This window comes from Phyllobates terribilis, unplaced genomic scaffold (genome assembly GCF_046119375.1).
Source record: "Phyllobates terribilis strain yellow unplaced genomic scaffold, ASM4611937v1 Scaffold_1__5_contigs__length_1240528914, whole genome shotgun sequence".
In the NCBI taxonomy this organism is placed as follows: Eukaryota; Metazoa; Chordata; class Amphibia; order Anura; family Dendrobatidae; genus Phyllobates; species Phyllobates terribilis.
In genome coordinates this window covers 1017801950-1017827143 of record NW_027362761.1, presented here as the reverse complement: position 1 = coordinate 1017827143, position 25194 = coordinate 1017801950, and the positions used below count along the sequence as shown (strand labels likewise).

The following is a 25194-nucleotide window of genomic DNA, read 5'->3' as shown; positions in this document are numbered from 1 at the left end:
CAGCAAACCTTCTTGCCACAGCTCGCATTGATGTGCCATCCTGGATTAGCTGCACTATGTAATGCACACGTCCGGGCTGAGCGGCGTGTGCGTGTGATTGTAGTGATTCCACTGGACCGTGCCGGAGAGTGAATGCCTGGAGGGGCGTAACTAGGTATTCACCCGATCCGACCAGGGTCGCACGACTGCATACGACGCCAGTGCACCAAGGAGGAACCGAGCAGAGGGACCAGGTGCTACTCCAGGACAGACCCCGGACACGGCTGTTGACCCACACAGGGGAATACAGGAACAGACTGGTAGGCTGGCACACAGACTGGTGGGTATAGGCAGGCACGACTGGTATGCAGGCAGGCGGGTATGCAGGCAGGGGGGTACAGGCAAGCACAGCTAGAGTGCAGACAGGGAGGCACTAGCAGGTAGGAATACAGGCGGGATAGGACCCAGTACACACTGGGACTCAGGAACAATACAGGCAGAGGGGTACAGGCAAGCACAGCTAGAGTGCAGACAGGGAGGCACTAGCAGGTAGGGACACTGGCGGGATAGGACCCAGTACACACTGGGACTCAGGAACAGAACCACAGATGTGGCGGACAAACACAGCAGAGTGAGGCCGCCCAGAGAGGTGAGCGAGAACAGGGCAGGACAAGGCCGCCTGGAGCGGTGAGCAAGAGTAGAGCAGGACAAGGCCGCCAGGAGCGGTGAACAAAGAGTCAGAGCTGAGCGAGACTGCCGGAGCAGTGAGCAAGAGTAAAGCAGGACGAGGCCGCCTGGAGCGGTGAGCAAGAGTGGAGCAAGACTGCCGGAGCAGTGAGCAAAAGGATAAGAGCGGAGCGAGACTGCCGGAGCAGCGAGCAAAAGGGTCCGAGCGGAGCAAGGCTGTCGGAGCAGCGAGCAAAGGAGTCAGAGCAGGCTAGAACCGCCGGAGCGGTGAGCAAAGGAGTCAGAGCAGGCTAGAACCGCCGGAGCGGTGAGCAAAGGAGTCAGAGCAGGCTAGAACCGCCGGAGCGGTGAGCAAAGGAGTCAGAGCAGGCTAGAACCGCCGGAGCGGTGAGCAAAGGAGTCAGAGCAGGCTAGAACCGCCGGAGCGGTGAGCAAAGGAGTCAGAGCAGGCTAGAACCGCCGGAGCGGTGAGCAAAGGAGTCAGAGCAGGCTAGAACCGCCGGAGCGGTAAGCAAGGCAGACCAGGGGGGACAGGGCTCTGTTCACACGGAACAGACAGGAAGAGAAAGGCAGAGCCAGATACCCACAGGATACTTGCAGTGAAGTAGCGAGTGGACCACAAACTCACAAACGGGAGTACAGAGACAACAAGCAGGAGTTAGGTATGAGTTCAGACTCTGCAGAAAAAGGAAGGGAACGGACATAGAGGCAAAACAGGTAAAGGATAGGAAAGAGTTCAGACTGGAACTGAGTGTACGGAGGAGACCGACACTGCAGCGGGATACAGGAGCGGGTCTGGGAATACGGCCCCCAGAGAGGCGGGACGAACAGGCAAGCAGCGTGTTCAGACAGGACAGACAAGATACAGGAACAGGTCTAGGTAATCGGCCCCTAGAAGGCGGGAGGAACAGGCTAGGAGCGAGTTCAGACAGGCCTGGAAATACAGGCTCCAGGATAGGCAGACAAGAGAACACAGACAGGACTCAGTTCAGACACGGGAACTGATACCGCAAGGCAGGAGACATAGACAGGACTCAGTTCAGACACGGGAACTGATACCGCAAGGCAGGAGACATAGACAGGACTCAGTTCAGACACGGGAACTGATACCGCAAGGCAGGAGACAGACAGGACTCAGCTCAGACTCGGGAACTGATACCGCAAGGCAGGAGACATAGACAGGACTCAGTTCAGACACGGGAACTGATACCGCAAAACAGGAGAAATAGACAGGACTCAGTTCAAACACGGGAACTGATACCGCAAAGCAGGAGACAAAGAACGGGACCTGGCACCTTCAGAGTGCAAGCACACACTGAATGAAACACTATGCTCAGGCAGGGATAGATGGGAGCAGCTGAGCTATATACCAGGTGACAGACAGCAATAGGCTGAGGACGCACAAGGGGTGTGACCCACAGCAGGTACAAAAAGCAGGAAGTGATCGGGCGCCGCCCTTAAGCAGCAGAAACAGACACAAACAGACAGCATGGAGGGAAGCCAGAGAGACATTCTGGACTGGAGATCAAGTGCGCGCTCTTGCACAGTGGGAGATGGACCACCATGCAAGGACGCCGCCAGGTATGTTACACACTACCTGAGCAACTTCTGTGGGTTGTAGAGTCAGTCTCATGCTACCACGAGTGTGAAAGCACAATCAACATTCAAAAGTGACCAAAACATCAGCCAGAAAGCATTGGTACTGAGATGTGGTCTGTGGTCCCCACCTGCAGAACCACTCCTTTATTGAGTGTGTCTTGATAATTGACAATAATTTCCATCTATTGTCTATTCCATTTGCACAACAGCATGTGAAATTGATTGTCAATCAGTGTTGCTTCCTAAGTGGACAGTTTGATTTCACAGAAGTTTGATTCACTTGGAGTTATATTCTGTTTAAGTGTTCCCTTTATTTTTTTGAGCAGTGTATATAGAAGGCCTCATAACAGCTAGTCTTCATCCACCAGCTCAGAGTCAATTGGAAATTAGGAAATGGAACCTGTAAAGGGGAAACCTGATGAAAAATGCAGGATACAAAAAAAATGCCCAGAAACAGTGTTTCGGCATGTACACACAGGACAGCTTACTCTGTAAAGTTACTTGAAAGTATAATCACCCTTTAATTACATTACATTGGAAAGAAACTGAAAGTTGAAAATTTAATCTCTGAAAGTTTGCAGAATTTTGAAAACTGCTTAGGATCTGTTCAACACAAGTGATACAATATATTTGATTGACTACATACTGAAAAATACACAATTTAAAATTCTATCCTTTTATATGTTATTTTTATGTCTTTAAATGTGAAAGATGAATGAATATGGTAATGAAAATTCATTTACCATAAAAAAAAATTTGCAGGCAATATTCAGAAACCTTCCTTCATACTGTACATGTCCAATTAATATGTAGTATAAAATTTTGTATTAATTTTTTTTTAATATATTAATTTACAATAATTTTCTGTTAAAACTAGTAATACTTACAGGTGGGAAGTGCTATTAGAATGTTCTCCTGATGGTTTATTATCTTGGACTTGAAACTCTAAAGGTGTCAAGTCCATGGTCAGTCAAACTTGCCAATTTCAGCAGGAGTGACTAAGAGTCTTATGTGTATTGAGGCCTCCTGAATATCCCTTGTTTTATGATGTCATTGAAAGAAAGATCAGACATATTGAATTTCAATGTCCAATCTTTTTCCTCACTGAGGATAAGCTGCCGCTAGTTTGGCAACTTTTTACTTCTATCTTTTGATTTAAAACACATTTATACGCCGCTGAACTGAGCATGCATGTGTATGTGGCTGTAGGTAAAAAGAGCTGTCAGCTCGACCAACAGATCTTTAGGCACCTTAAGTTGGAGCAACTGTTGAGATGTTTTTTGGGATAGCATAATTTCTTTGCATTTTCCACTATATAGTGGCCACTATGTGTGTATGATTTTCAGCTTCTGTTTATTTTGTTTCATATTAGAGTTGTTTTCAATACTCTAAGATGGAACTTTGCCTTAAAGGAATGTTCTAATATTCTTCAGGAGTGCACCACTCCTCTGTCCCCTGACTTCCTGGTTTCCGGGGGTGGTACGCTTCTAACGATTGACCGATTGTTGGTCCAAACTAAGTGCTCTCACATGCTGCCAGAAGAATTGCAGGGACAATGAAGATGTCCTGATCCTTTCCATTTACAACCATTGTAGAACTTGAGACAACCCATTTAATACAGAGGGTCACTTTATTCAACTTCCAATTGTGGGATTATGACTTTTGTGGAAAGGGAAATAGTTTCCATTCACTTCTACCAATATGCCGATACGTTTTTGTTTACAGACAAGCAAGCTGCCTGCAAAGAGAAATTTTTTATTTTTGAATCTTGCAAGGACATGATAAAAGGTGCCCCATCAGGTCGTGTACGTATATATGACAGACTGGTGGCCTCTGACAGGCTCAGAGGTACGACCACCCTGATGTAAGCTAACCTTGTGTTGGGGAGAGGACATGTGCTTTTTCTTGGGGCTAAGGGCACAAGCATCCATTCAAAGTTGGGGAAACTGCTTTCTGCTCACTAAACAACAAATGATTTGGGGTTTATGGACTCCACAATACATTTGTTTCAAAAACTTCAACTAACCATATGGAAATATTAAAGAGCTATTCTTTAACCATATACTTTCATTAAATGAAGTGCCGTTTCTCCATAACCTGGCCTAGAAGCATCAATAGGATTGTGTCATTATTTTTTAATCTCTTATTTACTGGCATCAACGTTTCACATTAAATCTATTTTGAGGTAGTAAAAAAAATGTTGGCCTTATTTCTTTAAGGGCCGTGAGCATTCTTCAATTTCTTTGGATGTCTTAAACTGACCTATGTGCACTGTAATAAGGAACCAAGAGCATTACATTCCCATGACATTTTTTATATTCACATATTTTTTTTATTTGGAGGATATTACCTGCATCTTTCCACCAAATAAAGGATAATGAAGGGAGTTCCTCACTTTTTTGGTATACTGAAAAGTTTCGTGGTCACTCACCTCTTAAAGCTGAAAAGATATGTGAACTGATGTCAAGTCTATTGTAAAAGCATTTGTAATTGAAATGTGATGATTGAAAGGATTGTAGCCTATTACTTTAAGCAGCAGAATAGTAGAGATAATACCCTGTCTGTTTTGTCTGATCTGCTAGCTGAGGCTAATAAAAGGACAATTGCATAGATTCATGACTCAGGTGTATGTTCACATTCCAGTACATAACTTTATGTATACATTACTTTTTGCACTAGTCCATAGTTGCAGTGTGTCTGATAACTATCTTGACTGACAGCTGCACTGTTGCCTTATAGCTTATTGCTTGTCGAACACACATCCACCACATTGGCTGAGATCCGATAATGCAACATTCTCTGCTTCTTTATGGGAGAGAGTTTTTCCAACATCAAATTATTTTATAGTTCCTACCTCAATTACCAATCACCAGAGAAAGTTTAACACTGAAGATACATGTAACGCAAAAACTGTAGTTGAGGGCTATTGGAAAAATTTAGATTGCGAACATGGATCAAAGCAAACTTACTGAAGATAAGCAATTTAGGCTATGTTCATATTTCGTTTTAGCCTACAGCAGTGGCTTCCTCATTCCTTACCTCTGAAGCCCTGGAAAACGGGATACGGGCGGATGCTCGGGCGTTGTAATTGACTATAATGATGCAGACAGAATCACTGTGTGCTTTGTTGAACATCATTTTCAGCCCTATACGACTGTTTAAGGTGATCTCCAAGATGTGGTCTGCAATGTCTTGGAGCTCACCTCAAATAGGTGTATATTGCTTAAAGTTATCATTTACAGTCAATGTCCTCATCAGCACATACGCCCAAATCCCATTTTTCAGGGCTTCAGACGTATGGCCCGAGTGAGCTACTGACTGTAGGCTAAAATGATTTATAAAAAAAAACAAAGAAATGAGAGAGTGCAGTGTGTAAGAGCACGTTCACACTGTCGCCATTTCACAGAAAAAATACAAGAAAAAAACCCCAAAATGAGCATATACCCTATGATAAGTAAATAGTAATAGTACATGTAAATAACATTGGGTACTTAGTTATCACTATTTTGATCAAAAAAGCGTAAAAGCCATCCCACTGCAACAAAGTGTACCCAATCGTGATTTTCCCCATTGGGTGCACCTTGTCGTGGTGGGATAGCTTTTAATTTTTTTTTTTTTAATCAAAATAGTGTTAACTAAGTACTCTATATTGTTTACATGAACTATTACTATTTACTTACCATAGTGAATATGCTTATTTTTGTTTTTTTTCTTGGGCTTTTTCTTTTTTTTTTTTTTTAAATCCATTATGAATGTATTGTCCAAAAGGGTCCGTTGTTAAATTCCACTTAGAATAAAAATCACATAAACTTACATAAACTTAAAAGATGTTTTATTTTTTCCAATGAAATTGTAAAATATTCTGTCTAGCCATTTCCTAGTTATATCTATGGGAACTGGCAACTTACCATTAACCCTAAATGAAAGGCACTGCTACTTTGCTATACATCTCCAGCATTGCTACATAACCTGACAAATACATTGCTGAAAAGACTTAACAAAAGTCAAGATTTATATTGGATGACTGCATATATATATTTTTTGGGTGGGGGTTGAAATTCTGACTTATTTCAAATATAACTTGCTGATAAAAAGACTGGTTTAACAAAATTTCATGCCAAAACAGATTTCACAGCCGCCCCCTTCAGAAGCCTTTATCACTAATAAGACCTTAAATGATGACATACTAGATGAAATTGTTGCGCTTCGACTCGTGATTAATTTTGTCCCTTTTAATTACTGTATTTGTTATGCATCTGTATGGTGCATTGCTGTAGCAAGACATTAGATGCTGTAGGATTTTTTCGGTATGTCAGGAGCAACCTGACAGTTTTGATTTCAAGCTACGACCAGGTCCATTGGATAATGCCATCTGACACATTCCTGCGCTGGCGGATGCCTCTCTCTGGAATGTCGGCTGTTCAGAGTCCTTTTTTATGCAGCAAAACTGTTGACCTTCTGCCAGTTACTCTTCATCTTTTCATCTCTACTTCACTTCTAATGGTGGAAGTATTAATATTTAATACCTATTAATTTACGTCTTTGCGCTGGCCGCTTCCTTGTTACATATTAATACGTCTCTCTAGTGCTATGGATTGGTCTCACATGAACACGTTTATTTACCCAGATGATTTATAATGTTTAAAGGTATGGATCAGTTTAATCTGTGTTTAAACGATTCGCAGCTTGTAGCCTTGTATATTTTCGCTCGTGAACTTTGTCTTCAGTGATTTACTATTGGCCTATTAAAACAAAGAGCGGAGATGGCTATTGATCTTCACAATTCTGTTTGCAAATTTTAGATTAAATTGAAAGAATAGAATATATACAAGGTTACACGTTGACCTGGTAAACTCCATTGCATGAAATGCTTGGCTTGAATTAACAAAGATTTGGTAATGATGTTTTTGCGGATTCTGCAGGGATGTGCTGTAATTTAACCCTGATCTTATTTGCAGACAAAGATGAATGCTCTAAAGAGAATGGAGGCTGCCAACATGAATGCATCAATACTATTGGTAGCTATGTCTGCCAGTGCCGCAATGGATTTGTACTCCACGAGAATAAACATGACTGCAAGGAAGGTAATAGACACTGAATATACATGTGGAAATAAATCAAGTTTTCACTCTACTGCAAATTGCTCATTGCTTACAGCAAATTGCTTTTCACACTACTGTAAATAGCTTACCGGACAGAAGGTCTGTTAACATCACAATTATTATAATCTTTTCTAAATGACCATTAAAATAATCTCCCTGTAAAGGAGTGCTGACATTTAGGTTTCCAAGGGCACAAATGTTATAAAGTAGCTCTGCTTGTGTGTGTGTGTGTGTATGAGTGTATATATATATATATATATATATATATATATATTTTTTTTTTTTTGCCAGAACTGTATATATATATATATATATATATATATATATATATATATATATATATATATATATATATATATATATATAAAGAGACCACTGCAAAATTTTCAGTTTCTCTGATTTTTCTCTTTATAGATATATTTTTGAGTAAAATGTACATTGTTTTTTAGTCTATAAACTACTGACAACATGTCTAAAAGCTAAAACTTTTGTATCTATTTGCAGCAAATGATAAAGCGTTAAAATACTAAAAAAGAAACAGTGCTTTCAGACCTTGAATTACTCATGTTTTAACTCAGGAAGAGTTCAGAAATCAATATTTGGTGGACTAACCGTGATTTTTAATCACAGCTTTCATGCGTCTTGGCATGCTTTCCACCAGTCTTTCCATGCTTTCCAATAGAAAACTGTTCAGTGGTCTCTTAATTTTTGCCAGAGCTATATATGTGTGTATATATATACGTATGTGTGTGTATATATATCTCCTAAACCTTTTTGCAATGTGATTGTTGCTATTGCCTAAATGATTGTAAAGAGACAATGTTCTAAAGGCAATAAGAATAGTGTTTCTTGTTGCCTTCCCAGCAATATCGAAATTCAAAGCTCATTCTGGGAAGTGTAGGGACATCCAGCTGTGTGTCGCCTGGAAGACAATGCATGAGCAATTCTTATCTTGTGTGTTAACACATGCAGAGTTATATAAAGCTATGCCTAAACACCAATGCAGATGCAGATTTAATAGTTTAAGGCTATGTGCCCACGAAGCAGAAATGCTCCAGATTTTTTCCTGAGCGTTTCTGCATCTCCCTGGCAGAAAAAACGCATGCGGATTGTACATGCGGATTGTACATGTGTTTTTCCTGCCAGGAACATGCGGAAGTGATGCGTTCTTCACATGCATTTCCGCATGCGGGTTGACAAGTGCTTTCCAAGCGATTTTAGCATCACTTGGAAAGTGCTTGACAACTTGGTCACACTAATCCATGCAAACGGCATGGATTTATATACTGTGACCTTAAAGAATGTTTAAAAATAAAAAAATAAATCTATACTTACCTTCTGATGGCCCCCGCAGTCTTTATTCACTCCGTCCTGGCTTGCCGGCAGCTCGCGGTACACTACACTGAATGACCTGCCGTCACATGATTATGACGTCAGCGCAGGTCCTTCAGTCCACCACGAGCTGCCGGCAAGCGAAGACAAGGAGACCGGGGGCCATCAGAAGGTAAATATAATATTTATTTTTTATTTTATTCTTTTTTTTTACAGGTTCTATGGTACCCGGGTCCGAAGGAGAGTCTCCTGTCCTCCAGACCCGGGTACCATCCGCACATTGAAACACTTGGATTCCGCATGTACAGATCCAGTGATGCGGAATCCAAGCGTTCCAATGCAAGTCAATGGTGGCGAAAACGCAGCGCTTCCACAAAACAATTGGTAGTGCTGCGTTTTTTTCCGCAATGATAACCCACATGCGGATTATCATTGAGGAACATGGCAGGCCTTCTACCATGCCTTTTTTAAGCGTTTCTGCCGCTGCGGAAACGCTTAAAAAACGCATCGTGGGCACACAGCCTACGGGTTATCATTGCTATATGCGGATTGTGCATGCATTTTTCCTGCCAAGGACATGCGGATGTGAAGCGTTCTTCACATGCATTTCCGCATGCGGGTTGACAAGCGCTTTCCAAGCGATTTTAGCATCACTTGGAAAGTGCTTGACAACTTGGTCACACTATATAAATCCATGCAAATGGCATGGATTTATATAGTGTGACCTTAAAGAATTGTAAAAAATAAATATATACTTACCTTCCGATGGCCCCGGCAGTCTTTATTCGCTCCGTCCTGGCTTGCCGGCAGCTCGCGGTACACTACACTGAATAGCAAAACTACAGCAGAGACCAGAATTTGCTTTAAGTCATCTCACGGAGGCTTGGCAAAGCAGAAAACACATCAGTCATTTTTTCCAAAAAGTGTTAAATGTTGTCAGAGGTTTCCCCATGGTGATGGGGTTACTGTGATACGGGCTTTTGATTGGGAAGTTAAGGAGTTAAAAGGGTTGTCCACTTAATCTTTGTTTTGAAAAAATATTATGGTGCACTTACTATTATTGAAGTATTACAGATTCTTCACTTGCACTTCTAAGTGCAGCCTATCTCACAGACTCAACAGCTTTCCTGTCCACAAAATGGCAATTAAGGGAGGAGCATATGACCCAGACCTGTCAATCAGCCTTCTCCAATTGAAAGCAATTCACATAGTACAGTTGTTTTTCTACTGGGGGGATGCTTGTGGACCCATCTTATCTTATGTCTCATCTGCAGCCATTTTACAGTAAGGATCCAGGTATTCGGCACTTCCACAAGAAAGGTTTAAGGTGGCAATAATTGGATTGAAGAGTAAGACATTTTGTGAGAAAAAGGTAGTAACCATAATAGAGCTTTGCTCAACTACGATTTCTTTTCATAAATTTTTTTTAAAAAAAATTGCATATGAAACACATCGTGTTCCGGCTATGAACAGCCTTCATCAGGTGTCTCAGGTTCACCAGGCTGCCTGCAAGCCGCATTACAGAATAAATTGCATGCCCTTCATAGTTGTGCCTCAGTTAGCACAATCTGCTCAGGTGACCATATTATTTGCATCCTTTCACTTATTTTTACCATGACCAAATCACTATGTTTAGATAGCACTCCTTTCTCTCCCCTATTACTAGGGTAGTCTGTTCACTTGCAGCAGCCATTCTGTGACTGGAGAACTCCATCCTTTGCGAGGATGGCTATCCATAACCAGTGCAAAAGGAGAATCTGTAATACTTAAATATTAGCAAAAGCCTCAAAGTCATGTCTTTAACATTTTTATTAAAATAAAGTGACCCCTTTAGATATCCATGCCAAACAAATAAAAAGCAGTTTGGTTTCTTGGGGCTTTAAGCTATAAATTCTATTACAAAATATATAGCAATTAATGCATCAAATATGGCACACATTATATAATACAACGAGGTATGGAGTCCGTGTCTTTAATACCAGGACAGGTGTTAAAGGAGGACTACATTCTAAAGAGACAAGTGTTTAAGTGATGGCATGTGCATATTTCTATAATAATATATAACAAGTCATGTATTTCTCTACACAGCTGAATGTGAGCACCGAATACATAGTCCTAACGGAGTAATAACAAGCCCCAACTGGCCGGACAAGTATCCAAGTCGGAAGGAATGTACTTGGGAAATAAGTGCCACTCCAGGCCATAGGGTTAAACTAGTAAGTACATGCATAAATGAAAAGACTTAAAAATACATTACTTTGTACAAAGATGAACAATGTGACAATATGTCAGCTAAGATTTTTACAAATCATTGTGTCTAAACGTGAACAGATATAGGAGATTGCATGGATTCCATATAGATTGCATGAATTGTACTGAGATATCCAGTGTACTTGTTAAACGTTCCACGTTTTGCTCTTTACTATGGAGTGATAATACTATTGTTGGAGTTTTTTATTAGAAGGTCTTCTGTTAGATTTTTGAATGTAACGAAGGCTGCCTAGTCCATTCAAGTATGAGAACTGTAGTAAGACTGGCACCAATATTGGGTAATAAAGCTTGCTACATAGTTAGTTTTGTAGTTAATCCCAAAGTTGGTGGCTATTGCCCATCTAAGGTTCATGCAGTTTAGTAAAGTTTTTTTTAGATTTCTATAAAGAGATTGTGGAGAATTAAGAAGCAAGACTGCCTTCTCCCAAAAACCATACCGGAAGCACAAGTTGTGTGTGTGTAATCCACTCAACCCTATATACTTTAGTGGAGCTAAGTTATAATACCAAGGAAAACTAGGGATGAGTAAATGTTCCAAAATTCATTTAAGGCAGATTATCTTAATTCAGTAAAAAACATCAGTCCAAATCGAGAGTGGCCCGATTTACAGGGAAAATAGGTTTATTATTTTCTAATTTCTCTCCATCCTTCAAAGTAGAATTGACAGAGTGGAGGGGTTAAAAAATAAAAAAAAGAATATTATACTCCCCTGTTATAGGCCTTCACCTGACACCTAACGGCGCCTCCACCGCAGCTCCCTTTTCCTCCATGCAGGTATTTGGTTCTTCCAGCACTGAGGCCTACTCCGTCACATGGGGGCTATGCGCATCATTGACCTTATAACATGCGTAACAACCCATGTGGCTGCATGGCCCCAGTGATGGAAAAAACCAACACGTGGAGATGTTGGGAGCTGTGGCAGAAGTGATGTAAAAAGCCAGATGAGTATAATGTGTTTTTTATTTTAACCCCTTCAAAAGAATCTACCAAATGGTGGCTGGCAGGTTGCAATCTTGCTCGATTTATGCAAATTGAATTCCACAAATTTTGTACTTGTTAGAATCTGACATTTTTGGGGATTTCAAAATAAATATGATGAGTTACGAATTAATTTGCTTAGATACAAACCATGGATAGGTGTGGTGATGTTTCCAGAAGAAAGCGCATCTGCTTTGTAAACTGTTTTGTCGACCTCATTGCCTGTACACATGGGCAGAGGCCTAATGATGACTATTACCACAAAGCTGGAAACACAAAATTCTGATGGCTTTAATATACTAAAGCAGTGAACTCCAAACACCCCAAAAACATTAAAATAGCATCCCCAGGTATTCTGTATTCTGCTGCTGATGGTGATGTGTTCACTGCTTCACGTGTGTGTTTTCAGATAAGCATGTGTCTTGCTGCCCAGAGCAACCAATCAGAGCTCGCTTTTATGGTTTTAAACTGCTTTAGATAATTGAAATCTGTTTTGTGATTGGTTGGTAAACGCAACAAAACAGTTTTGTCTCATTGTGTTTTCTAATAATGAACTAAAATCCTGGAAGCTTCCCTGCACATAAGCCTCTAATAAACAGTCACAAATCCGCTCTCAGAAAAAGACATTTGCAGCATTTTGCTTGAGCAAGCATTAGCTGTACAGATTGCTCTGGAGGAAAATTACGCTGATTTTGGCCCAGACGCTGCTGAATAATATCTGTATTCGTTCTGTGTTGGAAACATACATTCTTGGACATCTAGGTCAATCCTTCATATACCATAACCAATTACCTGTGAAGAAAAATTTAGCTTACTGGCTCCTTGTAAAAATCTGAAAATGCACTTTTACATTCGGGATACCTGAAAGAATAAAATCATATAGTCCAAAAGTATTTCTTAGGAAAACTGCACACAAACAGTTATGTTTCAACCAATTGACCCATATGGTTTTTCAGGCTTTGTACACATGATCCATTTTTGATGCATTTTTTTTCTTGTGGTTTTCTGAAAACACAGTAAAAATGCATCAATTTGATTCTGTTTTAGAAACTTGTCCCCTTCCAAAAAAAAAACGCATAGCAAATACATCTTGTGAATACAGAGTCAGTTAGACATGTCTGGCTGCTGTGGTACCACACATCTGCTACAGTGATTGTAGCATTTTGCACAGGTGCCATATTAATTACATGTTCAAAAATCTATCCGTCTCGGCCTTAAAGGGGTTGCCCACTACTTGGACAACCCCTTCTTGATCTAAATGTTTTGCCCCGATAAAATAAAAAAGCCTATACTCACCTCTCGTGCCGGTGCCATTGCAGCAGTTTCAGCACTCGCGGCCCCGGGGCTCCCGTACGATTGTTGTGACACGTGAGCCCAACGCCCAATCAGCGCTGGTGTCACTGTCCCCATGAAGAGGAAGTCCAGGCTGCAGCTGATCTGACTTCCTCTTCATGTTCAATACCGTACGATGGCGGGGCCAGTGACTCCAGCGCTGATTGGGCGCCGGGCTCACGTGTCACAACAACCACACTGGAGCCCCGGGAGAGCGAGCGCTGACACCAATGGAAGGAATATGGGATATGACAAGGAGTTGTCCAAGTAGTGGACAACTTCTTCAATCTCCTCTTTTACAGTGAACTTAAGAAGTACTCTAGGTAAAGCAAGGGTCACACGACCATATTGTCTGTCATCTGACAAAATCTGTGCGATTATGCTAATCACGCTCTGATCAGAGTGTGATCCGATTTACTCGGATGAAGAGAAGATGGGGAAAAATATTTCTCCATCTTCTCCATTCTGTTAGTCCATGAAAACAGGACCACACTCAGATGTTATCCAAATTTGGTACGGTTATTTTCCATGGACACATTATGCCATACGAATATCGGATGCAAATCATTCATGATGCAATTTTTTTTTTTTACCCAGGCAGCCTCCAGCCACTGGCGGTGTAGCTATTAAATCAGCAGAGCTTTCTGTTTCCGTAACGCCAACTCATTTTTTTTCACGGTTTCCGTAAGCCCACCTCTGGTAACTAGCACCTGGAAAGAGGAGTTTGGAATAGCCCTTTAACATATGTATATTAATGGGGTTTTCCCATGAACAAAAGGTCATTTTAATCAATGGCTGTGTCTGACCGTGTATGGAACATGGTCTGATCATACCACATCTCCTGGGCAGGGGGGAAGCAAAAGAGTATACAGACATTACAGCACAGGATCACAGAGGATTCGTTTTGTGAGGTAAAATATTGTTTAAAAACAGGCAGTAAAATATTTTACCTCAGAAAATGAATTCCCTGCGATCCCCGCTGTAATGTCTGTATACTCTTTTGCTTCCTCCCCTGCCCAGGAGATGTGGTATGATCAGACCATGTTCCTGCAAGGTCAGACACAGTCATTGATTAAAATGAACTTTTGTTCGTAGGAAAACCTGTTAAACTATTGCCATCAATTGAAGATGCATTCTTCAGACTGATACAATATCTAAATATCTTGTTTTTATTTGTATCTTTATATATGTAAATAGAAAATAAGAAAACGTTACACCCATAATACTGCCATTTCTTACATTGCAAACATAATAGGTTCATCATGTACAGTCCAAGGGTTGATTCATGAAGATGGCACATTGTTCTGTATTCACAATCACGCAGGGCCATTCTCTAGAGCAGGGGTCTCAAACTCAGCTGGGCATATGGGCCACACAAGGAAAAAAATTTAATTTGGGGGGCTGCATTTTTTGCATGACAAAGTGACATTTTTAGTGATATCATTTTTTTTCTATACACCTTTTGAACTGGTCCTCATCTTGTAGCAATGCCCCATCCTGGTCCCCATCTTGTAGTAATGTGCCCATCCTGATCCTCATCTTGTAGTAATGCCCCATCCTGGTCCTCATCTTGAAGTATTGCCCCATCCTGGTCCTCATCTTGAAGTATTGCCCCATCCTGGTCCTCATCTTGAAGTATTGCCCCATCCTGGTCCTCATCTTGAAGTATTGCCCCATCCTGGCCCTCATCTTGAAGTATTGCCCCATCCTGGCCCTCATCTTGAAGTATTGCCCCATCCTGGCCCTCATCTTGAAGTATTGCCCCATCCTGGCCCTCATCTTGAAGTATTGCCCCATCCTGGCCCTCATCTTGAAGTATTGCCCCATCCTGGCCCTCATCTTGAAGTATTGCCCCATCCTGGCCCTCATCTTGTAGTAATGCCCCATCCTGGCCCTCATCTTGTAGTAATGCCCCATCCTGGTCCTCATCTTGTAGTAATGCCCCATCCTGGTCCTCATCTTGAAGTATGGCCCCATCCTGGTCCTCATCTTGTAGTAATGCCCCATCCTGGTCCTCATCTTGTAGTAATGCCTCATCCTGGTCCTCATCTTGTAGTAATGCCCCATCCTGGTCCTCATCTTGTAGTAATGCCCCATCCTTGTCCTCATCTTGTCGTAACGTCCCCCATCCAGGTCCCAATATTGTAGTAATACCCCATCCTGGTCCTCATCTTGTAGTAATGCCCCTTCTTGTAGTAATGCCCCATCCTGGTCCTCATCTTGTAGTAATGCCCCATCCTGATCCTCATCTTGTAGTAATGCCCCATCCTGGTCCTCATCTTGTAGTAATGCCCCATCCTGGTCCTCATCTTGTAGTAATGCCCCATCCTGGTCCTCGTCTTGTAGTAATGCCCCATCGTGGTCCTCGTCTTGTAGTAATGCCACATCCTGGTCCTCATCTTGTAGTAATGCCCCATCCTGGTCCTCGTCTTGTAGTAATGCCCCATCCTGGTCCTTGTCTTGTCATAACGTCCCCCATCCAGGTCCCCATATTGTAGTAATGCCCCATCCTGATCCTCGTCTTGTAGTAATGCCCCATCCTGGTCCTTGTCTTGTCATAACGTCCCCCATCCAGGTCCCCATATTGTAGTAATGCCCCATCCTGGTCCTCATCTTGTAGTAATACCCCTTCTTGTAGTAATGCCCCATTCTGGTCCTCATCTTGTAGTAATGCCCCATCCTGGTCCTCGTCTTATAGTAATGCCCCATCCTTGTCCTCATCTTGTAGTAATGCCCCATCCTGGTCCTCATCTTGTAGTAACGTCCCCCATACAGGTCCCCATATTGTAGTAATGCCCCATCCTGGTCCTCATCTTGTAGTAATGCCCCATCCTGTTCCTCATCTTGTAGTAACGTCCCCCATACAGGTCCCCAAATTGTAGTAATGCCCCATCCTGGTCCTCATCTTGTAGTAATGCCCCATCCTGTTCCTCATCTTGTAGTAACGTCCCCCATACAGGTCCCCATATTGTAGTAATGCCCAATCCTGGTAGTAATGTCCCATCCTGATCCTCATCTTGAAGTATTGCCCCATCCTGGCCCTCATCTTGTAGTAATGCCCCATCCTGGTCCTCATCTTGTAGTAATGCCCCATCCTGGTCCTCATCTTGTAGTAATGCCCCATCCTGATCCTCATCTTGTAGTAATGCCCCATCCTGGTCCTCATCTTGTAGTAATGCCCCATCCTGGTCCTCGTCTTGTAGTAATGCCCCATCCTGGTCCTCATCTTGTCGTAACGTCCCCCATCCAGGTCCCCATATTGTAGTAATGCCCCATCCTGGTCCTCATCTTGTAGTAATGCCCATTCTTGTAGTAATGCCCCATCCTGGTCCTCATCTTGTAGTAATGCCCCATCCTGATCCTCATCTTGACGTATTGCCCCATCCTGGTCCTCATCTTGTAGTAATGCCCCATCCTGGTCCTCATCTTGTAGTAATGCCCCATCCTGGTCCTCATCTTGTAGTAATGCCCCATCCTTGTCCTCATCTTGTAGTAATGCCCCATCCTGGTCCTCATCTTGTAGTAATGCCCCATCCTGGTCCTCATCTTGTAGTAATGCCCCATCCTGGTCCTCATCTTGTAGTAATGCCCCATCCTGGTCCTCATCTTGTAGTAATGCCCCATCCTGGTCCTCATCTTATAATAATGCCCCATCCTGGTCCTCATCTTGTAGTAATGCCCCATCCTGGTCCTCATCTTGTCGTAACGTCCCCCATCCAGGTCCCCATATTGTAGGAATGTCAACATCCAGTTACCCATATGTCCCCATCCGGGCGGCCATAGTGCCCATATCTGTTCACCCAGGTGCTATATGTCCCCATCCAGGTGCCCATATGTGCTCACCCATGTGCCCATAGTGCCCATATGTGCTCACCCAGGTGCCCATAGTGCCCATATGTGCTCACCCAGGTGCCCATAGTGCCCATATGTGCTCACCCAGGTGCCCATATGTCCCCATCCAGGTGCTCATAGTGCACATAACAGAGGAAAAAAAAGATTCTTCTCACCTGTCCTCCATTCCCTCGGCGTCCTTCTGCACATGCAGCATGCAGGCACCATAGACCCCTTGACAATCGCGGTTCGGTCCAGGAGCCGCCGACATCAGCGCTGTAGTGCAGTGTATTGCCGCGCAGAAACCGGCTCTCTGCACAGCAATACCAATGCCAGCTGCCGGCCTATCAGAGACCAGCAGTGACATCATACGCTGCTGCGGAGGGACGCAGATGTCAGCTGCTAGCCTCTGATAGGCCAGCGGCTGGCATTGGTATTGCTGTGCAGAGTCTCTGCGTGGCAATACACTACACTACAACGCTGATGTCGGCGGCTCCTAGACCGGGCCGCGATCGGGGTCTATGGTGTCTGCCGGCTGCATGAAGCATCCGGAGGGGCCGCATGTTTGAGACCCCTGCTCTAGAGCTTCTCATATACTGTATTCTCTTGTTTCATATTAATCTGTTTTTACAATAGACGTTTGGCGAATTCGAAATTGAGCAGCATCAAGAGTGCGCCTATGACCACCTGGAGGTTTTTGATGGGGAAACTGAGAAGTCTTCAATCTTGGGACGATTATGTGGCAATAAGATTCCAGAGCCTTTAGTTACTACAGGAAATAAGATGTTTCTCCGTTTTGTGTCTGACGCATCCGTACAAAGGAAAGGTTTTCAAGCCACACATTCCACGGGTCGGTAGGAAATGATATTTAACTCAATGTCTGTGTTTATCACGTTTAGGAAGCTCAAAGATATTAGCCAAGTTGGAAGCACCCTAATGAAGGAAGGCTTCCTTGTTACACTTAAGTGTGAGATAAGATTATTTTATACACCTGCACATTCCTGTATGTATGGCATATTCGATTAAAAAGAATTCTAACATTTGCAGAATAAGCAAAAACGTTCACATGTTTGATTAAATGGACTGTTGTACCTTAATCATATAGTTTATTTCCAACATTGCATGACGTTTGTTATAGATTACAATACGCAAGGATTATCCAGAGAACACAAAGAAAACCTTGTCTGGCACGACGAAGCCATGCAAGAGCATTTAGTGTATTTCCATGGGATTATGCACAATTATCAATTTGCAGCTTGCAGGATAATGACAAATACTAAATACCTTGGGAAGAAAAGAAATAAAACAAACTTATGTGTCTCATTGACAATGTTCCATCAAAGTCCTGTAATGCGACATCTCCAAAAACTGTCAGGTTACATGTTATATTTTTAAGGGGGGATAATTCATTTATATAATAAAAAGTCTTCCAAAAATAATTATTTTTTTTCTTTAATGCAACAAAACTAGTTGCATTATAGTGACCTCTAGTGGTAAATCTACCTACCTATACAGTAGCTTTGGCTTCTTGTGTCATTTCTCCTTTTGTAAAAGTAGAAATAACACGTGTAGACGTTATGGCTTGCTGTTATGCTGTCTCTCTGCCTAATTACAGTACTTCGTACAGTTCATGATTTTTTCACCATTTATTGCTGATCACATACATCTTTAAACTATGTACAGTTTCATATCAAGATTAAATATGATCTATAAAAAAAAATTGTTTTTTTCCTAATTGACAACATTGATGTTGGCTGATAAAGAATGCCATTATTATATACAAGTATAGACATTTAATTTCCGTGTGTGTGTTTATATATTTATCTTAAGTAGCCAGAATTTATATATTGATGTGCTTATGTGCACATTATTTTCAGAGTGTGGAGGTAGACTGAAACCAGAACCAAAACCAAGAGACTTGTTTTCTCATGCTCAGTTTGGAGACAACAATTACCCAGTCCAAGCAGATTGTGAGTGGTTGTTGGTGACAGAACGAGGTCTTCGAATTGAACTGGACTTCCCAACATTTGAGGTGGAAGAGGAAGCAGATTGTGGTTATGACTACATGGAGCTCTTTGATGGTCATGATACATCTGCGATGCGGCTAGGACGTTTTTGTGGATCTGGGGTGAGTCATAACACCTAAAAGAGATTGGACTTTATAAAAGAATAATTTTACTTGTTGAGGGATAAGCAGCGTACAAAATCATGTGAAGCACTGATAAACACTTGTTGGACTTGTATGCTTTACACAAGTAATCAAGCAGTTGTGATCTGTAGGTTCTTGAAGGTTTTGTCCATCAGCCCAGAATGCTTAAAAAATGCTCATCTCATTTTTCTACTGCTGCCTTTCATACAGTGATCCAGTGTACGTACATGCTGTTTTGGCCATACAGACACGTGACCACTGCAAGTCACTGCAGCAGTGAATTGTTGGGCATCATTATGACCAATAATTGTCTGTAGTGGTCACATGCCTGGACGACCAGAAAAAGCCCACAGAGACTGCCAGAGGACCCAGAAAGAGCTGAAACTGGAACCACAAGGATTTATAAAGAAGAGCATTCTTTACTTTTTATTATAAAGCATTATAAATGTGTTTGTTTTTTTTTCTTTTTGTATTTTTAAACCTGGGTCGGAACAACTTATGTAATCTTTTTTTATGCTATAGACCCATTTAGCAGATTATAGAAGCTGGTGTCAGATTCTACCAACTCTAATGTGATTCTTTGCCCTCATTAAAGGATGGTCCCATTAAAAGTCAGATAATTACAGAATATAGAGCTGCTGTGACTCTAATTGGTCTTCTGAAATCTGTGAGTAAATCAGAAACCAAGTATTAAATACTTTTGCAGCTGCACCACTATTGGGAAAATTAAACCTAACGTGGTGCACAATAAAATGAATGGGATACCCATGTTATTCAAGAACACACTGGGTCCTCCAGAAAAAGGAGATTCTTTTTTTTGTAACTGTTCTCTGCTCTGGTTAATCCATGGGGTCCTGAACTAGGGGCTTCCTTCTATTAAATGAGTTGTCCAGGACTTTCACATTGATGGCCAATTTTTAGTTTAGACTTTGACTAACATTTAAATCTGAACAGAGGGAAATCTGTGTTAAAGGGGGTGGGCTAGGGCTTTTACATTGTTAGCCTATACGTAGGACAGGTCATCAATATCTGACTGGTGGGGGTGTGACCAAATGCACCCCCACCAATCAGCTGTTCTGCTCCGTCAACTGTATAGTGGCTGCGTCCGGTTACTGCACTTCAACCCAATATTGATATAAATAGGGGAGAGATGTGCAGAACCTGGCCGCTGCCGCTGTGCAGTTGACGGAGATGTGCTCTGCAGCGGAGTACTTTTGCTGTCAACAGGATCAGCCGATCGGTGCGGGTAATGGGTGTCCTAAGTATAGGCCAACAATGTAAAAGTCCTAGACTACCTCTTTTAATACTGATTTTCCTAATAGGACCTCTGTTCAGATTTAACTGTATTAGCCAAATTACAAACTATGCAGAAATATTCAGGAAAATAATTGTAGATAGGAAAAAAGGTACTATTTGAGCGTAGTACTGAGTAAGTATGGAGTGGAAAGTAGGTGAAGAAGCAAGACTGCTCACCTTTACCAGTTGTGCTAACAATGGGCATCACTCCACTATACATCTCTGAGGTCTAGCAGTCTGCTTCACTCCGGTGCTGTCATATAAATCTCTCATGTTTGCCACTGTATTATTGCCTGAGGAAGGGACTCGGTCAGTGCCAAAACGCTTAGGCCTTTCTTATACCAATAAAATTTAGCTTGTACTCATTACTTCCTAGGTACTAAATTTCTTTTATACCGACGAAAAACACCAAGTATACCTGCAGCACCGAAGGTTTTTCCAATCTCCACGGTCGATTCTCAGAAAAATAATTCTAATTTCTGTTATTTTTGCTATGACATTATAAAAAGGATATCTTGCTTGTCATTGAATACATCTAATGCATACAAATGGCTATTTCTTGTTTTGGGAGATTAGCTTTCATGTCATGTAAAGATTGAGAACTGTAACCTCTTTTATATGTATTTCAGCCTCCAGAAGAAATTATATCCAGCGGGGATTCAATACTAATTCATTTTCATACTGATGATACAATCAGCAAGAAGGGATTTCATATACGATACAAAAGCGTGAAGTATCAAGATATCCTACTCACCAAATAACACACATAACCTCTAAAGCCGAAAATGGGGGATAAAAGACAGCACATGTGAACTATCAAAAGGAAGTATTTTTTTTACTAACGTTATTAGTACAAGTGTTTTATATCATAATTAGAATTGGAAGCATCGACCTAAGGAACTGCACTGGCCAGTAGTGGACGATACCAGCTAAAGACGTTGATATAATGGTTGCAATTGTACTACCATGCCGGAAGTTGAACACAGAGTTTTGCATGCTGCTAGGGAAGCTTTGGGGGAATTCACAAAAATGGCAACTAATAGGATAGTGTGCAATATATTGGTTTTTATGTGGTCTTTTTCAGCAACACACAAGGAAATTGTCCTTCATATGATGGTTTCCAGATGTTACATTCTGATATTTACAAGTACAAAATACAGAAATGGTAAATGAAACCATGAATATTTATATTTGATCAAACCAACCAAGTCTCTTTTGTGAATTTCCCCCTAAGCGCTTTCATACTTCGTTTGACATTTGTCAATGCTCCCTGCAAGATCACTCTGCAACGTTCATTGAAAGTCACCCCAAGGACAGCTCTATCTTCTGACTATTGTCTAAGAAGAAATATAAGACAAGATGAAAAGTTCCTGCAGGCCACAGACTCCTCGTTCACAGAATTCCTCAGACTGGACTTTTGTGCTTGGCAGGCAGCTTATCGTGCAAACAAAATGGCATGCAGAATGCAAAATAGGAAGATCTTTAGGAGATGTTCGGAAACCCGGTCAGGACTCCTCCATTTATCCACTTACACAAAGATGCTTAGGATCTGCAAACTTAAAGCCTCTTTGTCTCCACACAGACGTCTGGTTTACATCCGAGAAACAGCCACTTTTGTTCCTTGCGTTATAACCATCATTTATACGAATGTAACATTCTCTTTCCTCCGCTACATTCATAGTGTGAATGCTGTTCAGAAAAGGATGTTGTCAATTTACTGATCTAATATGCCATATGTTGTAATGCACTGTTACTTTGCAACAAACATAAAATCAGGGACCTGTTAGTGGCTTTTCACGTCTGTCCTTCTTCTTAGAGCGGAATAAACGAAAAATAAAAATAAACAGGAAATCTAATCAGCTGAGTTGCAAAATCCGAAATCCAGACTCCGGTTTCACCTTTCAGTATCCATCCTTAGAACGGCTGCTACAGTATTTCTTTCGTGTGTGAACATTAAGGACAAATTGTCATTCAGACTCCATTAAATGCAGAGTTTTCGGTAGCGGCTGTAGGAAAGGCCTGTCTATATACTTTGCTTATACATAACATGTTATTGGATGAAATCTCCAATGGTGCTATATCCGTTACAAAAAAAAAAACACAGAAATTATTATGCTAAAAAGAAAAAAAAAATTGAGCCAACTAAAGTGAGAAATCTGAATGTGTCTATGACCGTCTGCATACTAGTCCGAAAGACTTCTGAAGTATATGGAGAACTCGTTGCAATTTCAGCTCCGTGTCCTGTGGAACAACAATTGTTGCCTTAGAATTCTTGCACATGATCAAAGCGATCTTCATGTAGATACATCTGTAATTTGATAAGTCTCTGGACAACCTTTTAATGTATGTTCCAAAGGATCTTTAAGGACATTTTAGCTCTACATATACTGTACATATAACATGCTGCTTTCTCGGTAGGTGTACTGTGTGTTCTTTTTTTGAACTGTTCTATTATGTGCTTTTAGACATTGTACAGCCATGATGTATCTGCTATTGTCGATTTGTGTGAATGTACATGTTCCAGGCGTGTGAAATATCTTGTATGGTCGACCAGTTAAATGTTACTTTATGTGCCAAACTTTTTTTTTTTGACGGTAGCAACTTTTTATTCAAAGTTGTCATATGCAGATAAGTATGGTTTATTTAAGATATTCAGGTTCCCGTATGTTTTATTAAATAGAAATCTGGTTTTGGTATTATTGGATGTAGGCTGCTGAATACATTGGCATCAAACTTCTGTTGTCTCGCTGCAACATTCACTGGCACTAATAAAACATGTTTTATTCCTTTAAAATACATTATCCCATGAAGTTACCAGTATATATATTTAAATTGCTCCATATGTTAATTTTAATTTATTAGACCTATTGCTGACTTTTTAGGATAGATCCGTCTACTTCTGTACCCAGTAGATATCTTGAGTATAGTGTGAGGTAGTAAACTAACATAGACCTCTGACAAATGATAACCATTGTATACTTTATTTTTACAGGGTGACATGCGATTTCATTAATTGCAGTACACTATAAAATTTTGTCATAATACCAATTCAATACAAAGTTAACGGTGGCCACCTATATATTGAGCAGAATTTCAACAATCAGGGCCTCTTTGCCTCAACTATCACAAGTGTAGGAACGGTGTAGTAAACCTTTAAGGCTTTTATTCTCAGGGCAGTATTCTTATTCGAGTGCTGTCTGTTTTTATCAGCAGGAAGTTACCTATTGTTTAAATCCATTTTTGTGCTATATATACAGTACAGACCAAAAGTTTGGACACACCTTCTCATTTAAAGATTTTTCTGTATTTTCATGACTATGAAACTTGTACATTCACACTGAAGGCATCAAAACTATGAATTAACACATGTGGAATTATATACTTAACAAAAAAGTGTGAAACACTGAAAATATGTCTTATATTCTAGGTTCTTCAAAGTAGCCACCTTTTGCTTTGATGACTGCTTTGCACACTCTTGGCATTCTCTTGATGAGCTTCAAGAGGTAGTCACCGGAAATGGTTTTCACTTCACAGGTGTGCCCTGTCAGATTTCATAAGTGGGATTTCTTGCCTTATAAATGGGGTTGGGACCATCAGTTGTGTTGTGCAGAAGTCTGGTGGATACCCAGCTGATAGTCCTACTGAATAGACTGTTAGATGCTTTTTTCTTGCCATAATACAAATTCTAAGTAAAGAAAAATGAGTGGCCATCATTACTTTAAGAAATTAACTTTAGTCAGTCCGAAAAATTGGGCAAACTTTGAAAGTGTCCCCAAGTGCAGTTGCAAAAACCATGAAGCGCTACAAAGAAACTGGCTCACATGAGGACCGCCCCACGAAAGGAAGACCAAGAGTCACCTCTGCTTCTGAGGATAAGTTTATCCGAGTCACCAGCCTCCGAAATCGCAGGTTAACAGCAGCTTAGATTAGAGACCAGGTCAATGCCACACAGAGTTCTAGCAGCAGACACATCTCTACAACAACTTACAACAACTGTTAAGAGGAGACTTTGTGCAGCAGGCCTTCATGGTAAAATAGCTGCTAGGAAACCACTGCTAAGGACAGACAACAAGCAGAAGAGACTTGTTTGGGCTAAAGAACACAAGGAATGGACATTAGACAAGTGGAAATCTGTGCTTTGGTCTGATGAGTCCAAATTTGAGATCTTTGGTTCCAACCACCGTGTCTTTGTGTGACGCAGAAAGGGTGAACGGATGGACTCTACATGCCTGGTTCCCACCGTGAAGCATGGAGGAGGAGGTGTGATGGTGTGGGAGTGCTTTGCTGGTGACACTGTTGGGGATTTATTCAAAATTGAAGGCATACTGAACCAGCATGGCTACCACAGCATCTTGCAGCTGTATGCTATTCCATCCGGTTTGCGTTTAGTTCGTCCATCATTTATTTTTCAACAGGACAATGACCCCAAACACACCTCCAGGCTGTGTAAGGGCTATTTGACCAAGAAGGAGAGTGATGGGGTGCTACGCCAGATGACCTGGCCTCCACAGTCACCAGACCTGAACCCAATCGAGATGGTTTGGGGTGAGCTGGACCGCAGAGTGAAGGCAAAAGGGCCAACAAGTGCTAAGCATCTCTGGGAACTCCTTCAAGATTGTTGGAAGACCATTTCCGGTG

At 41.5% G+C, this 25194-nt stretch overlaps 1 protein-coding gene across 1 annotated transcript in view; it reads left to right on the top strand.

Moving 5' to 3' along the window:
- The window catches only part of TLL1 (tolloid like 1), a 201677-nt gene extending 178276 nt beyond the window's left edge, over window positions 1-23401 (top strand). The window contains exons 18-22 of the mRNA XM_073644330.1: window positions 7224-7349; window positions 10788-10915; window positions 17748-17961; window positions 18989-19239; window positions 21186-23401. Coding sequence (XP_073500431.1) covers window positions 7224-7349; window positions 10788-10915; window positions 17748-17961; window positions 18989-19239; window positions 21186-21317 — 851 coding nt within the window. The 3' untranslated portion in view covers window positions 21318-23401. The remainder of the gene's footprint in view (window positions 1-7223; window positions 7350-10787; window positions 10916-17747; window positions 17962-18988; window positions 19240-21185) is intronic.
- The last annotated feature ends 1793 nt before the right edge of the window (window positions 23402-25194 follow it).